This window comes from Zeugodacus cucurbitae, chromosome 5, assembly GCF_028554725.1.
Source record: "Zeugodacus cucurbitae isolate PBARC_wt_2022May chromosome 5, idZeuCucr1.2, whole genome shotgun sequence".
NCBI classification, from domain to species: domain Eukaryota; kingdom Metazoa; phylum Arthropoda; class Insecta; order Diptera; family Tephritidae; genus Zeugodacus; species Zeugodacus cucurbitae.
In genome coordinates, this window is record NC_071670.1 from 71,928,430 (window position 1) to 71,942,211 (window position 13,782).

The 13,782-nt window shown below is 36.3% G+C and overlaps 1 protein-coding gene across 1 annotated transcript in view; it reads left to right on the forward strand.

Moving 5' to 3' along the window:
• Window positions 1-13,782, forward strand: part of LOC128922164 (neuronal acetylcholine receptor subunit alpha-7-like) — a 43,218-nt gene that overhangs the window by 11,107 nt on the left and 18,329 nt on the right. Inside the window, exon 2 of the mRNA XM_054231817.1 lies at window positions 6,741-6,880. Coding sequence (XP_054087792.1) covers window positions 6,741-6,880 — 140 coding nt within the window. The remainder of the gene's footprint in view (window positions 1-6,740; window positions 6,881-13,782) is intronic.

Consider the following 13,782-nt stretch of genomic DNA (forward strand, 5'->3'; position numbering starts at 1 on the left):
CTAAAAGTCTCTCGGAATAGCATATATAGCAACTTTAAGCCGCATACATATAATTTCTGTACTCAATCCAAAAAAATGTAAATCAGTAAAGGGTTTAAACGAAAATTAAATTAGAATTTAAATTTCCTCTGCATTTTTTACTAATCCATCTGATTAATTTAATATACCTTCCACTTTACTTAATCCATACTTCGGTCAAATAAGCGTAAGTGTGCTGGTTGTAGTAACAAAAGTCAATATATACCTGCACAGTTATTCATCCCTTTTGAATAAACCCATATTCAAATAGTGCAGATGAGGAAAAAAATAAATTGTGTTAGTAGTACACAAACAAAATTAAGACACTTTATCTCCGTTTCGATAAAATCCTAGACCTCACGTTGCTCATTGTTTGCTAGTGTAGCATACATTTAGGGACATATTTAAATCACTTATTGCAACATACTACCTCTGCCATAAGGCAATTTCAGTGTAGTTACGAGGGTAACTCTCATTAATCTATGTTGGCTGTATGAGTAAATCTGTGTAGCCCGCAGACTTCTCCACCATCTCGCTTATACTGATTGAAATACACACACAAATTTACGAAGTAATGAGCTCAATTACTCTGCTTAAGTCAATATTACATAGATGTAGTAAAAATTTTGTAATTACACGTAAAATAATATATCCCATTGTTGCTCGCATTCTCATCTGCATTGGTATACATCAATACATATTCTTTATTGTTCATCTGTCTGCTTGCTTATTTCCTGTGGCCAGTGGGTGACTGTTGGCTGTCATTTTGACTTGGACTTTTAGCACTTTTTGCCAATAACGGTAAATTTAATCATTTATTTTTGACCGAGCACCCCTGCACCTCTTAAATCCCACTGCATTTAGTCCACCATCCCGAACTGCTTGTCTCTGCAGTTAAGTTGGGAATTGGTTGGAAATTTCATTTAATTCCATTTTGTAATAATTGTTGTTGTGAAAATTCGATTTGGTTGAACTGCCGTCAATTCAGAGGCAGATTGATGACGATGCAGCTGCAACGCCGGCGATATGAGAGAGAGTGAAAATCTCCCGCCATTTTTTTCGATGGGATTGAGGTTCGAGGGAAGAGATGAATTCGAACAGCCAAAAAAGATTTGACGATGAAGGGGCGAGAGATAACAAAAAAGTGATAACTGAATGTACATAAATGTACATATTTCTGCCTCGTTGTGATGTACACCACAACTGTCTCAGAATTTCTCCTCGGCCGAATTTTCTCATGTATAAATGTGTCAAATGGGGCTGTTGATTTTGTAAAGTAGTCGAGTGAACCCACAGTGAAAAACTATTTTTTATAGAAGGAGCACTTGTAATAATCTATATACAAGTTACCAATTGGATATTATTTTATAGCAATACATTTACTGAGTTAATCGGTGTGAAATCATCGGAATGATCGTGCACTCATTGGTCTTCAGGCTCTTATCGGAATTTTCTTAAACTGATCACATTTAGAACAATAACTGATAGCACAAATTCGCAAACGAAACTCCGGATTTAAAGCTAAAATGGAGTAGAACTACGAATTGAACTCACAAGCGAAGCGAATGACATCAAAATCTCTTGAAGCACAAAAGCAAAACGAAAACAGAAACAGAAACGACACTGAATACCAAAGCGCATATAACAATATTATGTGAAGGAAGAAAAACATAATAAATGTCCTAAAACAATACGAATACCAGGCAACAACAAGATTATAGTACTGCAGTAAAAATAATAACAGATGACACAACAAACATAAAAGTAACGGTGAAACAGGAAGTTGGCACAAATACGAAGTGGAGCATTTCGACAGAATGAATAAAAGAATACTAAACGGCTTAAAACCGGCGGTGCACCAGCAGAAAGAGACTGAACTTTTCATCCATTTCCAAAGGAGATGTTGTAAAAGTAAGGTATGTCCTTTGTATTCCCGAATAACAAGGAAACCCACTTCAGTTGCACAAAAGACATGAATTACCCTTGCTGATGATGGTTGGCGACAGTGCGGCTGAGGAGATTTGGGTCAACGCAATATATCGCATAAATTTTGGCTTGCGAGTTGATGTGTGGTTTGTAGATGGGATTGGAATGCATTTAAGTGGTTGGTTGAGGAGAAGCACTTACTTAAGTGGAAAATGGTGAATAATAGGAAACAAGTAGTTGCTCAGTAAAACAAACAATTTTTCGGTTTTTAAAAATAATAAATACCATAGTTGCCCCATCTTATGCTTCAGGGAAACTGGAGCTACATACACATTTCAGTTGAAAAATTTTGAATGCCCTTCCTAAACTTCGCCTGTGAATACAAGAAATTATCGTTCTTAGGATTTCACTCAGGACATTCTATATTTGCCCTCAGAGAATTTCCAGGTAAAGCACAAAAGCAAATTTTAATTATTTTTGTCTTTGCCAAATTTTCTTATTTTTCTTTGCTGAATACATTACAACTTAGACGCGCAGAGATTTGCTAATCTCATAATTCGCTTATTAATCTAATCCATTTTCCACTGCACAGGTATAACAAAGAATTTATTTGTAATTTCAAAGCAGGAATTTCTTAATTTAAAACAAATACCTCTCAAAGGCCAGATATTTTAGAAATCTTAATCTTTCTTGAGATGCTCCTAAATCAAATGAAACTGTTTTTCTTTTTAATTTAAGTTCTCTGAAGCTATTATAACTAAGAAATTTAGTTACAGTTTGTATACACTTTCATAAATACATAAAATATAACAGTATAACTGTACAGATGCTTAACAAGTGATTTGGTGCAGCCGTGAAGGATCTATTTACTTACTATAACTTTAATTTAAGTCTTTTAACTTTAATCTTAAGGCTTTTTGTTAAGCGCCGAGTTTTCATTTCTGCAATTTTCCGCTTCTTTAATCCCGATGACTTCTTATGCTGTGCTGTGTCGTGCTAAGCTGTGCGCTACACAGCAACGTCAAGAATTTCGCTGGCATCGCTCAAGTTTAAAATAAATTAAATTATTTCAGTCGTCTCTTCTGCGATGCCGGCAAATTCCAAGGTGCCGAGTAGTCCAAGGCAGCATTCTTGCCCAACCGAAGCATTCTTCAATGAGTCCGTCTGCATTTTTGGCGTACTTGCGTCCATAATTTGCAACTTTGTTGCATAGTTGTCAATTTGGCCTTGGTCCTTCCAGCATCCACGTTCTTCCAACTGTTTGTGTGATGGCGGTGTTTCTCATTAGCTGTTGCAGCAATTTAGCAATTTTCTTACTCGACGACCACGTCTTCATCTTGTTGCAATTCTTTTCACAACACTTAACGGTTTTCAGTTGTTAATTTTGCTTATTTCATTAGTAAGTAAGATGTTAGGATTTCATATTATTGACTATGCACGACAGAAAGCATGATATTTGATCAAATTTGTGTGTTTGCGCAAACATTTTACTATAATAATTGAGACAAAACCCCAGCTCCTTTGAATAGGTATGCTTATAGCTTACCGTGAGAGCTATTGAGATCAAAATCCGAGCGAGAAAATACAGATTTCTGCAATGATTGTCTCTTGGCAGTCCATAGAAAAATTCCTTAAAGTCATTAGAACTAATGTGCTTTGAAACAAGAAATGCTACATACAATGAAACTCACAGCTTGTCGTATCCACGTATATGTGGTAAATATTTCATTTAAATCGTCACCGGCAATTCTTATTAGTCATTATTCACATCGTCAATGCAAAGAAGATTCTCAGAACATAATTTGTTTGTCCACTATCATCCCTCTCACAAAAGCGACTAAACAAATTACTTCAAAACACCGCGGCGTCAAACAGCTACACGGCATTTAATTTCTCGATTTGCATTCATTAAAAATATTATACAACAAGTTGCACGAAGCACAGGAACTCATCTAAGTCAGTCACTTTGTTCACTGTTTTAGTCATTTGTCTCCCAAATAGTCGGCCTCCTAACCTTTGGCGCATTTTGTGACACCGCCGCCCCAGCGCCTTGCACTTAAGATGAATATCTAAAATTAAAGTCATTAAGAGCGAAGACCCAGAGACTAATTGCAGCATGAGGATGGCGTTCAAGACACAAGAGTCAACAGAGTAATACAAAATATAGTTGAGCTTCAGCGAAGCAAATTTATTTCTCACACATTTATTTCCACTAAACTGAGCTTAACATTGGAGCGCACTAACTGTCCAAGGTCCAAAGACCACTGTGGAAATACCACATTCTCCCAAACATCAACTCCTTCATCCCACTTTTCTTTTGATTTCATTTGTGTCGCTTTCTTCTTTAAAGTGTTCCATAGTCTCCTTCGGTCTAAATCGTTTGTGCGGCTTTGTGATTTGTTGTAATTTATATAAGTCACGCTTGAGATTTACTTTTGGGTTGATCACAAAACCGAAATGCAATCTGCTGAGTTAAGCAAAGGTCCCAACACACCAATTAGCTGCTTTAATTTTTTCATTTTTCCTATTATTTGATAATGTGTCTAGGAGAAGTCGATGACTGAAATTTAAGGTAACCATTTGAGAAAGTGGCCGCCTTTCTGAACAAATAAACCCTTATTGTTCCTAGAAAATTTATTATTTATTGTTGCAATGAAATCATAAATAATATTGAAATAACTTTAAACGTGAGCATTTGATTACATTGGAATAAAATGTTTGAAAAGCTTTTGATAATATTGAATTCAAGTTTGAATCTTCTTGAATTGAGCTTTAATTCTTAATTATTTCTTCTTAAGTAGTGATCTCCTTCCATTAATTAACCAGTTAAAAATAGACTTGATTCAACGAGTGGAACATTTAATTTTATTAAATTTTAATACCAACCGAGTAGCAAAACTTAATTATTACTAATAGGACAGATCTGGCAAACTTGGCATTTCATCAAGCTAATTGCCTTTATTATGATAATTCACAGCATGTCTTATTTAACTAATTTCTTCTGCAAATGGCAGTTTTGCCCACCGACATTAACAAATTAATTAGGCGATTAATAGTTTGCTCCTTTTCGCATAGTGAGTGGATAGAATTCGTTTAAAGATATCTACAACGTGTAAACTTCAGCCAGCCCACATTATAGCCTCTTGTTAACTCAGAATTTGAAAATTTCCAGAACTCACTACGTACTGTGAAGAAATTAAGAAGAAGAAATGTTACTTTCAGCAAATTATTAACATCCTCCGCTTGTTATTTATAACTACAAATAGTATTCGTTCATACTTTAGGTGCTAAAGAATATTCCTTCCATCTACGAATATTTTTTTTATTAAAAGCCCTCGAACCTTCAATGTTAAATAACGATAAGAACTTCCATGAAAATACTCTACATTCAGATTGCTGCTAATGCCCTGAGCGTTTTATTTAGTTATATGATTGATTCCTGGTAAGATATTTGTAATCTTCTTCTTCATCTCACTTCAAATATCGTAATTTTATGAACCGTTTGCCAGTAATTTTATAGTTTATGATACGCTGATATTTAATATCACAAGCAAACTTTCAACAAAAGCTCCTTCGGGGCTAGAATCTGAGTCTCATCTTTTAGTGGCAATAAACTAAACAACAATACTAAATTTAAAGCCCCTAATCGCTCATATCAGCTGGTGGCATACACAATCAGACACAAAAACAGCAGCAACAACTTTTATGAACTCATCAAATTTCCAAATATCCTGCCTGTTACCATAGTAAGGCTCGTTGTTGTACACCAAAGTGGCAAACAGGTGAGCCAACAGAAACTCTGCTGCGAATAATGTGTTGTTAGAGATTTTCCGTTTACTGGCACCGTTATCGGACTAACCTTATTGTCAAAGTAAAGCCAATCGCAACGTTTTTGGGGCGAACAAATTCAATTTTGAAACACAATAACTGCGGATAACGGTGCTTGTGACACACCGAGGAGCGTACTGAAGTACCTAGACATACTTAAAGCGAGGCTAGCGAGGAGGGAAAAGTTGTTGGAGTAAGGTGATAGCAACTGGCAACAACAACGATATAAACGTGATAAAAGCAATAATAAAAGTAATCTACCAACAATGAGAACAACCATAAAGTACCGTAATACTATAACAATAACAACACAAACCTGCTACATTCGCTCCACGGTAATTTGAGGTGTGATATCGCAAAACTCCTCAAAAAACGCGCCAAATGAGCAACAAATCGCTCATCTAAGAAACCCGCAACTAAAGCGCAGAGACTGAGGCAAGTAAGACACCACAACCACAAAAACTAAATCACAACAAATGTGCGTAAAGTCAAGACAGCAATGAAGCTATCACGCTTCGTTCAAGATGCTTCTTAGTGCAGAGGAGCCTCAAGGGTGCTCGCCCATCATATTGTAAGTTGCTGATCACATTTTGATGATTCCACCTTTCGTGCTGTTGTCATTCGTTCCCTCCTTCCTCAATCTTCCGCTTGCCTCAACCACTTTTGTTGATGATTTTCCGCTTTCAATTTTCAAAATCACGTATACGCCATGGATGCAGCAGTGGTGAAATTGAAGTGCGGCTTCCGGTTTGTTTCCCTTCGGCAAATGATAAATGCGAGCGGCACTCAAATCAAACACTTAACACAACCAAAACCGAGCAAACGCTTGTTCAAATCAGTGTCTGTGCGTGGAGTGTAACTTTTTAACCGTAACATTGAAGGCACTTTATGTTTTTCTTCTTTTCCAGCATTTATTTTAGAATTTAATTTTGGTTTTCACTCACTCTTCACTCTTTCTTGTTTTACAGTTTGCACAGCTGCCCCGCATGAGAAACGCCTTCTACACGCCCTGCTCGACAACTACAACAGTCTGGAGCGACCCGTTGTAAACGAATCCGATCCATTGCATCTGAGCTTCGGGCTGACGCTAATGCAAATCATCGATGTGGTGAGTTTTGTTTGTCTTTCGCTCTTTTTCCTTTTCTTTTCGTGAATAAGTAGGTGTTACCCCTATCAGATGCCACACCATTCCTCGCTGGATGTGCAAATTACATTTTAATGCGCCCTGAGGTATGCTATACTGAAGGTATTAAATTAGGAAATAAAGCCAATTACGCGGGCGTTTTGCACAAAGAAGATTGTTTAACCTATAATTAGGCTAAAAATAAACACGCAAGTACTCTGTGTTAGTGCGAGCCACATATTTCTTCGCGGTATGTAAACGCTTTATGAGACGAATCTAATTAGTGGGTGTTATAACAAAGTGAAAAAATAAAATCCTGAATAATACTACTACTACTACTAAAAACCGGATATTTAATTTATTTACAAATAATATAGAAAGGTTAAAGATATTTCTAAGTTTGCCAAAAATGCAAACCAGTGCATCAAGGATAACTGATGTGTCTATTGGAGCAGTTTAAGTAAATTCGAGATGTTTGTGAACTTTTTTAATTTTGATCACAAACAGTAGCGTGGCCTTGACTTTCCAACACACTATCTGACCTTTCTTCATCAAGCAGTCGCTTCCACAGCGACGCTCATTCAGCACACAATTCCTTCGCACAGCACTCCCAACTCTGCTCTCTAATAAAAATGCTAATTAAAAGCACACAAAAGCAAATTTTTCAGAATGAAATTGTTAAAAATGTAAATTAAATAAAGTAGAAAAACACGCTCCAGATAAATAAAACACAGCAAAATTAAACCAATGTGAGAGATTTGATAATATAATACTTTATGAGCACAGTAGAGGAAAAGCGAAATGGAAACGTGCCCTTGGCTATATTTTCCCACGCAGATGCCTACAAAAGTTCGCGGAATAATCACAAACTAAACAAGTAAGGAAGGGCTAAGTTCGGGTGTAACCGAACATTTTATACTCTCGCAATTTATTTATTTAACTTTATTTATATTATATAATACACAATTTGACCCACATATGCGTCATATATATTGTATAAAGTCCATTGAAAGTTGGAAACCCTAATATTAGGTTAGAAGCACCGAGGTCCTCGTGTTCGATATATGGGGCCTTAAGGTCCCAAAAAAATGTATCTAAAATTTCGCTTTCATGAATATTTATGAGATCATCGGAAGCTATATTACTCTTCTTGGTGTCGATGTTAATGAAAATTAATAATCAAATTTTCCCAGGAATCAGCGCGATTAAAGCTGTACAGCAGAGCTGCTTTGGACTTCATTATTTTCTCATTTAATTATGCATTACGATACAGAACTATTTATGTGTTGGACAGAAAGGTTGGATGCTGTTTCTTCAGTCAGAAAACCAAAGTTAAATTCCAAATATTTAAATTCATTCCTCCATTATTGCCTCAGGGGTACATAGAGACAGTCAAATTTTAACTGGTAAATACATAAATACTGCAACATTGTTCATCTTTCAAACAACACTAGCCAATAAATAATCAAACTTTCTCAACTGCCGGGGGACTACGTGTGAATTAAGCAATAAATTTCAAGTTAGCACCAGAAATCATAGATTTACAGTAATTAAAGTTAGAGGCAGAAAATTGTACTCTGCAATCTGAACGCAAAAACTACAAATTGTAAAGAAGACTTTGTAATGAAGGAAAACAATCAAATATTATTTCTATATCACACAGAGGAGGCACGATTTTTCACATTCTACTGAGCCTTATGTCTTCGCGTGCGTTTTTATTTTAATTTCAACACAGCATTGCGATGATGTATCAATTTACTACGTGCTCCATTTAAGAACAAATGTGTTCACGGGTGCCCAACATGACGTATGAGTAACATTTTGTAACGACTTATTGGAGTCTATCGCTGGCAAGCTTAGTAATACTATACAGACGTTCGGTGATGTTATTAGTAATTGAAGTGGCCAAATGTTAGTGATTTTTGTTTTATGTTACAGAAAATTACGTGATACTTTTCGATATAACCAAGAGCCTACACTTCGACATAGTTGTACATATGTGTATGTGTGTGACCAAAAAACAATTTCTATTTCTTTCTCCAGTGGGCCATTTATGGCATCACTGATGTCGCGTATGTGTTATATCTTATAGAGAGGCTTTCTGAGTTAGCGGTAGTGTATAAAGTGGGTTCATATGTATACTAACTTCCATAAATATTCGGACTCGGGTTATTCCGATACAAATACATTGTGGGAAAGCATTTATTAATTTACTACAAAAGGATAATTAAACTAATTGCATTTATTTCTAAAAAATGTGGGTAAGCTAATTATCAATGTCTTTTCTCCGTAAATTAACTTCACCACATACTTATGTGATATGAGTCAATAATGGAGAGTAGTATTTCACACTTGGCTTTGTTTAGCGATATGTTTTCGTTTATTGTCACTTCAAATTATTCCACCGTCGACAAATATTTATTTTACGAGCACTTATTATGCATTATGTTTGCAGAAATATGGACAATTCTAAATATCCTTCAAAGGAGGAGAAAGCTTAAAATAGTAAAATATATTCCAACGATATAGTTGGTTACATTTCTCATTTGCTCCGCTCTTCTCTGCCCATATTCCTCTCGGTAAGGCCGACAAACTAAAAATTAGTATAACATATGCATATGTGTTTGTATATTCGTTGTCGAGCGACATCGTCACGTGCGAAAACAATTCGCGTATTACTGCAGACATTTCCCAGCATTCGGATTTCATCTAATTTTTATTACCAAAAACCAGATTTGTTTCGAAATACTTAGCGTAAATTATTGAACTTGCCGTATTTATTCTCGCACATGGAAATGAGTGTGTTTCACATAAAACCCACACTTAATCTATTAAAAATAAACAGAATTGAAAACATGTGTTGTGAATGGGTCGCTTCGACTTCACTTTCTCCATTTGATGACTATCTACTCGAACATTAAAATTTATTGCTTTCTTATGGATTATGTGTATTTCCACGGCTAATGTAGTACTCAGATGAGATACACGAATTGAAAAAGCTGTCACGCATAACGATTTTTCCCATTTGTAATCGTGGTTAGGCCTTTTCGGAGCTCATCAAAAAATCACTTGAAAATTTAAATTGTGCAAATATGTCAACTTGTTACATGAGAATCCACTTAACTGTATCGTATGCTTAAAGCAGGGAAAGGGTGGTGGTCTAGAAATCAAACTGTGGGCAAAAAGAGAGACAAATAATGGTATCAACAGTTCTTACGCCAAATATTCCTCGAATATTTGTTTGCATTTTTGAGGATATAAGATTTACAGTTATTCAAGCAAAAAATAGTAATTTTACGAAGGAATGACTTGTACTAAATTCATATGAGACTTTTAAATTTAAAATTTATAGTCAAATACTATGTCTTGATCCTTGGCTCAATATGGATTAAAATTTGCAACCAAGAGGCAACTCTTGATTGAGATTAAGAGAATAATCAAAATGTCCTGCAGTAAACAATATATTTCCAAGGAGGGAAAAGAAAACTTGTTAATTTACACTCTCGCATAAAATCCTAATCTTTATGTTTATTAAAAACATTGTATTCACATTCCACATTTTCTCGTAGGCGTCCAATTTTCATACATTACATTTTATATACGAGTTCGCCTGATAAATGCAAATGAAGAATATAATGAATATAATCGAGAAAAGATAAGTAGAAAGAAATAAGAAAGTAATAAAGAAGCGTCTGAGTCATTCAGCAGACGGCTAAGACACGTAAACTGCACTCAAAGAATATCAGATTGAATGAAAAGCTTAAATAAATGCTAAAAACATGTGAAAAGGGAGTTGAAGAAAATGTATAAAAACGAAATGAATGAAAATACTACCAAGTCACTGATTTCCTCTTGCCTTTCACACAGTGTTCTTCTCTTCTAAGAAGCGGCACGTGACAGGCATACAAATGCCGCTAAGTGTGTGTAGACGACTGTCAATGAATGAAAGAGTCAATACATATACACACGCATATATATAAGTGTGGATATAAAAGTATTTTGTGAATATGCGTGCAACACAATGACAAAGCTGGGCTGCTGAAAGCTAATTTGCTGCGGCAACATGCGACGGCGATTAGGAACATGCTACCGGCTTTCGGAAGTTGTGAGTTATGACAAAGGAGGTCACATGAGCTACTAAGTTCGGGCATTCATACGCAATAATATTACAACAAGGGTGTGGTGGAGGCAAATGGAACGATGGAAAATGAATCTATGATAGGTAGCATGATGATGCGAAGAATGGTGATGATCATGATATTTATACGTTCGCTGTGGTTCTTTTCTATATTTAACTGTGTGTACCTCATCACGTATGTTGAATATAACCTTCATTGGGTGATATATAAGAATATAGTCGGATATGCTGCCAATAGATCAATGAAAACTTCAAGAACTCCAGATATGCTTTGGTTTCTAACGACCTCGTGTATAAATGTGGTCTTACAAAATGGAGACAAAACACCGGCAACGTAACATAATAACTGTAAGGCAGCGATATGACATAACCGTTTTGATTTTGACACATAATGTGTCAACAGCTGTCAACGGAAAAAAATCGTTTTGTTATTAAGTGCTTACGTAAACACAATAACACCAGCACACACACACACATGCTTGAACATACCTAATCGTTTTTCTGTATTTACGGATCTGTGTTTGGGTGCTCATTTGATGGTTCAACAAATTATTATAAATGAAACGAGCTCATATGCTTTTATGCCTTACCCACAAACACACATATGGATGTAGATTTGCACATTTCGTCTTTTTTCTATTTCATTAGAAGCCATCTGAGCATTTCATTACCCTTAGTGGTCAAGGTATGTATAGCTGATGAAAGCACAAAATTTGCACATTTGCACATGAATATGAAACTCTGCGTGTTCTCCTGTGTTTTTCCATTAAAACTTTTATGAAAATTTTCCCAAAGATGTGTCGGCATTCATTTTCGAAGTAATAATAGTGGGTTTGTCTCCTGGTCTTTGTTTATTCAATTTGGTTTATTTTTGACTTTTTTTTCTCCGGTTTGAGTTTTAAATATTTTTAGGCTCAAGACCATGATCAGCAGTAGAAATGCCTTTTTTATATCCAAATACTTTCATTTCATTGTTCTATCTGCCAACTGACCAGACAGGTGGGAACAATGCTACAGTGCAACACCCCTCTCTTCTCACCTCACAAGCTCTGCATCAGCAAAGCCATTTATCAAAGGGGTCCACACACAAGGGTTTCCTTTTTGCATAGTTTTATATTTGTGTGCTTTAAAAGCTCCCTTTCTGTTTGCCATTGTGTTAGTGAGCACAATGCTCGAACTAAATTCACACTTTGAATCTTTCTAGCTGCCATTTTGGGTATTTACATAAAAGAATTCCACATACAGATCTGTATTTGAGTGTGTCCGTTTTTATTTATGGGAACTCACAAGTTTATTCATGCTTGAATGCAGGCTTAATATGTTAGCTGTGTAAAGAAGAACACACGAATTGGTGTTCAACAAAGGAAAAAAGGTTGTGGCTATATTTGCTTCTTTAGAGGTGCCAAAGCTGAAAATTTCAAACTGGAGAGCAGTGAAAATTTCTTTTTTTAGAAAAGAAAAACAAACGGGAGTATTTTCATTTGATTAAAAAGCACACCTATATAATCCATTAAATTAAGGTTACGAAACTAAAAATTTAATATAAAAAAATTTCAGGTGGTCTTTAAAAGGGCATGGGAGAATAGCTTCGCCCAATGCACCGCTTTAAATGTAGATTGCTATCAATGAAAGCAATCTCATCCAACCAATGCAACTATAAAGAAAATATGGACTCCATTTTGAACGAGTTTCAACGAGTGGCCACGAACAATTTAGCGGCTCAGTCGCATTGCAACCGCTTTGTTGCTTTTGATGGCGTTAGCTCTGCAGTGCTAACGATAACAAGTTCCAAAGTGACGCCAACGTCAACGCCAATGGCAATACAAACAGCAATGAATACTGTAAAATCACAACAAAGTAACTGTAAACCATAACCACAGCCGAGCGGCACACGACTCTGCAGCCCCGGCGGTGTTCCACCTACCCGCACTTCCACTACCACAACGGCAAGTGTAACGGAACTGACCCAACACGCGTAGTGGCAAAGCCAATCTATTATACATGCGAGTGGACGCGAACGCGCAAATGCAATCAAAGAGTCATGCGTGTGCTATCCTGCCTATGGAAAGCTGAAAGCGATTGTATATATATTTATGTGTGGGTTATCTCTATGAAAACATATGCACTCTTTTACTCATTCGCACCTTTCCAACGGCATTCATGCTAGTTGCCATTTTCCCAACTCAACGATTCGCTTTAAAAAGTGGGAATAAAGAAATTAACAAACAAACGGACAGCCGTGGGATATGCGAACGAGTTTTCAGTTTACTGGCAAAACGCACCGCTTTCTGAGGTTACACAAACGCCCGGTTGGACCAACCGGTACTTCTATCTAAGCGATCGTTTGTTCTATTGTCGATGATGGTGGTTATGTTCCGGTTCTTCGTTGTGTTTTCGCTAGAGCCCAAGCAAAGTAAGCCATTTTAATGGAATAGGGCTGCAACAACGAAGTGTGACCGCGAGTAGGTTTGCCTCGTGACCAAAAAACAAAGATGGGGGAAATGAAGCGGGATAAAAAATGAACGCGTATCTAAATTATATGTGTATGTATGCGTGTGTATTTTTTGCCGTTTTTATTCCATTTTGGCAAATAAATTTTACGAAAGTTGGCTCGGAGATCTCGCACTTGGCAGTCGACGCGCTGAGTTTTGTCTGCAGTAATTTCTTTGCTAAATAAAAATCTTATTTGAATTGTAATGGCTGGCGCTCGTAACCAAATTAAAAGCTACTTTTTACACTTTCTCCCTTT